The sequence below is a fragment of the Urtica dioica genome, chromosome 9, assembly GCF_054948205.1.
Source record: "Urtica dioica subsp. dioica isolate 48M chromosome 9, U.dioica_male_clone48M_v1_H2, whole genome shotgun sequence".
Classification (NCBI taxonomy): Eukaryota; Viridiplantae; Streptophyta; class Magnoliopsida; order Rosales; family Urticaceae; genus Urtica; species Urtica dioica.
The window spans coordinates 16558714-16561686 of NC_142764.1; the positions used below are offsets into that span (position 1 = coordinate 16558714).

At 42.3% G+C, this 2973-nt stretch overlaps 1 protein-coding gene across 2 annotated transcripts; it reads right to left on the bottom strand.

Annotated features, from left to right (window-relative positions):
* Window positions 1-561: 561 nt before the first annotated feature.
* On the bottom strand, window positions 562-2302 carry LOC149385335 (Plastid-lipid associated protein PAP / fibrillin family protein). 2 transcript variants are annotated; one of them, XM_089627501.1, is made up of 3 exons: window positions 1725-2302; window positions 1205-1400; window positions 562-1103 (listed from the first exon to the last, which is right to left on the bottom strand). In XM_089627501.1, exons 1-3 carry the CDS (start codon window positions 2201-2203, stop codon window positions 795-797), a joined length of 984 nt encoding a protein of 327 aa, XP_089483627.1. In that variant the 5' UTR covers window positions 2204-2302; the 3' UTR covers window positions 562-794. The 2 variants fall into 2 exon arrangements, with proteins under 2 accessions (XP_089483627.1, XP_089483626.1); XM_089627500.1 differs by having other exon boundaries at window positions 562-1109; window positions 1725-2301.
* Between the last annotated feature and the right edge of the window lie 671 nt (window positions 2303-2973).

The window sequence follows — 2973 nt, forward strand, 5'->3', positions numbered from 1 at the left end:
GTTTGCGCGACATAAATTAGCTTTGAGCGACGGATACGTTTGTCGCTCGAAGCGTAGATTTTTGTAGTGAATTCTTTTTTCATTACATATTTCTACTTCATCCTTCCGCTGCTTTTTATGAATTTCCTATTCCTTGCATACTCTCTCTCTCTCTCTCTCTCTCTCTCTCTCTCTCTCTCTTCATACCGCCACCACCCTCGCATTGCTGCCACGCAAGCGCAACAATGATCCTCTGGGGGTGGGACAAGAAACCAAGGAGAGGGAGAGACATGTTTGGGTGGCATTTTAAGAAAAATGCAAGCTTCTGAGTTTAACGACCTCACTATACAACGGATAGTTGGATTGTTGATTTGCCATATATATATCTCATACCAAAACCAACAACCCGAGTTCAGATGTCCCCCACAAAAGGCGCTCACACATCGTCTCCGTTGATGTAACTTCTTTTGTTTGTTGAGTATTTTCAAATGGACAAGCAAGCCGAGGTGTTTCACCTCATCCCGCTACGAAGAAGAGGTACATTTCTTCCACACACAAAAATTCAGTCTACGCGACATGATCTTGGTTCCAGGCCAAGGTAAACAATTCCCCACGTTTGTATCCTTCTTCTCAAATACACAAATTGGTCGCATCTTTCTTATGTATGGTAGTATCAAGTATATTAATATTTAGGACACCTTTACATTAACAAAGTAGTATCAAGTATAAACTATATATATATTTCATCTCTGATACTGATATGGTAATCTAGATATTATTGACTACAAGAGACACGTACGAACTGTGGTTTTCGCTCAAGGTTTCAACAAGGGGCTTCCTTCCTTAATGAGAACAAACACACTCCCCGCGTCTCCCCTCGAAATCCGAAGCTCGCCGTCGAGGTAAGTCGTCAACAGCCACGACTGAGCTCTGCTGTTTGTTATCGGAATCTTCAAAGGCGGTTGGTTCGAGATCGTCTTCACCACCGACGAAGCCGTGTCCTGTACCGAGCTGATCAGTCCCTTGAACGGCGACAGATCAATGTTCTGTCCCAGGAATTCCACCTTCTCCGGTATCTCTATCGAGTCCGTTAATTGCGGGGTTCCGATGATACCTTCTTCAAACTTTATCTGTGTCGTATGAATTGGCATGGGTTAGATTTAGAACCTAAATCGGAATCTTGTTGATGGGCTTGAGGTATATTATATGAGGACATTAAACAAACCTGAACGCGCTTGGGGCTTCGGACTTCGAATTTGGCGTTTGTGCTGATGGAAGTCGTGGCCAACGGACCGGCGAACTGAACGGAGTTTTGAACGGTGAAATTCAGTGAGTCGATCGTTTGAGAAACTTCCTCGACCTTCACCAGAGGAAGCCTTCCCCTCGAAAACAACGTTAACAGGCCAGAAAATGACGTGTATCTGCAGCAACGTTCACAAACACCATTTCGTCATTCATTTTAAGGGATTTCCATTTATATTATTTTAGGGTATTTATGTAACATGTAAAACCTAAGACAAAAAAAAAGAAAAAGAGAATCCACTGTAGTTTTCTTATGTACTAAAATAGAATTCAATTTTCTTGAAAAATAGGTAAATAATAAGAACTTAACGTTTCATTTATTTTCAAACACAGTAAAGAATTTTGGTTCCAAGCGTAGACTTAGTTTTACAGTGAACAGAGCAATCGATTAGTCCCAATGAATATAGCAATAGAAAAAGAAAAGGAAAAAGAAAAAAGCTTACGCGAGAATCCATTTTCCGTTGAGCAAACTGAGGGCCTCGGTCGGAGCAGGGTTAGGGTTCAGGGCCTCCAACTGAGTGATGAGCTCGACGATCTCTGCCCTAGTCTCGCTCGACGCTTTGAGACCGCGATCGGTCCCGTAGAACGAGTCGATCAACGTCTTCTTCAGCCGAGAGACCTCTTCGGATTCGACGGGCTTCTCATCTTCCTTCTCGGCCACCGAAACCCCCGATCCCTCTTTCAGGACGGCCGGTCCGTCGATTTCTGGCCCCCACTCGTCGTCGTCCACCACTCGGACTCGGAAAACAGGCCTCGCGCGCGACGAATCTCTCACCGCCGAGAGCTTCGATGCCTCCGCGGCGACGAGTCTCGGCGGGACTCCGATCGTGCTCGGAGATGTAAAGGCCTTTGATTGGTACTTCGGTGCCACTACAGAGATGGACTTGCAAGGAAATTGGTTGAGTTGGGACATAGACCCCATTTCTAGTTTTTTCTTCGAGCTAAGATTTTTTTTCTCTCTTTGGTTTGGAAACAGAGACTGGTTATCGCTTCGTTGGCTTGTTTTAAATTACCTATGACTACAGAGGACAGGGTATAAATAAATTGGAGGGAAGGACTGTCCAAGTTCATTCGCAAAGACAGGTTTACCCTTACCAGCGCTAGAGCTCCATGCTATAGTGGAGGGTAGGATCGTAAAACAAAGACTTGGAGGATGCGGGGTTACGAGAATAAACTGCTCTGGATTTGACACGTGGTTGATGTAAGTAACAACGAGGGATTTTGATTTTGATATTGATATTTGTTAGTTATTGTGTGACGTGTCCGATTCCAGAATCATCTTTAAATATTTTGTGGTTTTTTTTTTTCCCTCTTTTTTATATTTGTGGACAGTGAACAATTGTTTTTTTGGTGCATGAAAATATCGTATCCACGGTGACAACAAATGCATTTCTAAGGCACAATTTCAACAATGATCTCTCGATTGTTTGAATTTGCGAAGGATTTAGGTCCACACAAGTTGTAGGGTTGTGTTTCACGGTGATTCCTTTATTTTTTGGCCATGAATGAGATTCACAATTCGGGCCAAATCTTGGGACATCAAGTATGAATGGAACGGACTAGACTCTAAAAGAGACTATTATTTTGCTTTTTCTTTTCGATAATTCAATTTTACATCATATATTATATCATTAATTACATTGAACATTTAATCATAAATTATAAGATATAATTTTCAAATGTCAATTGTTA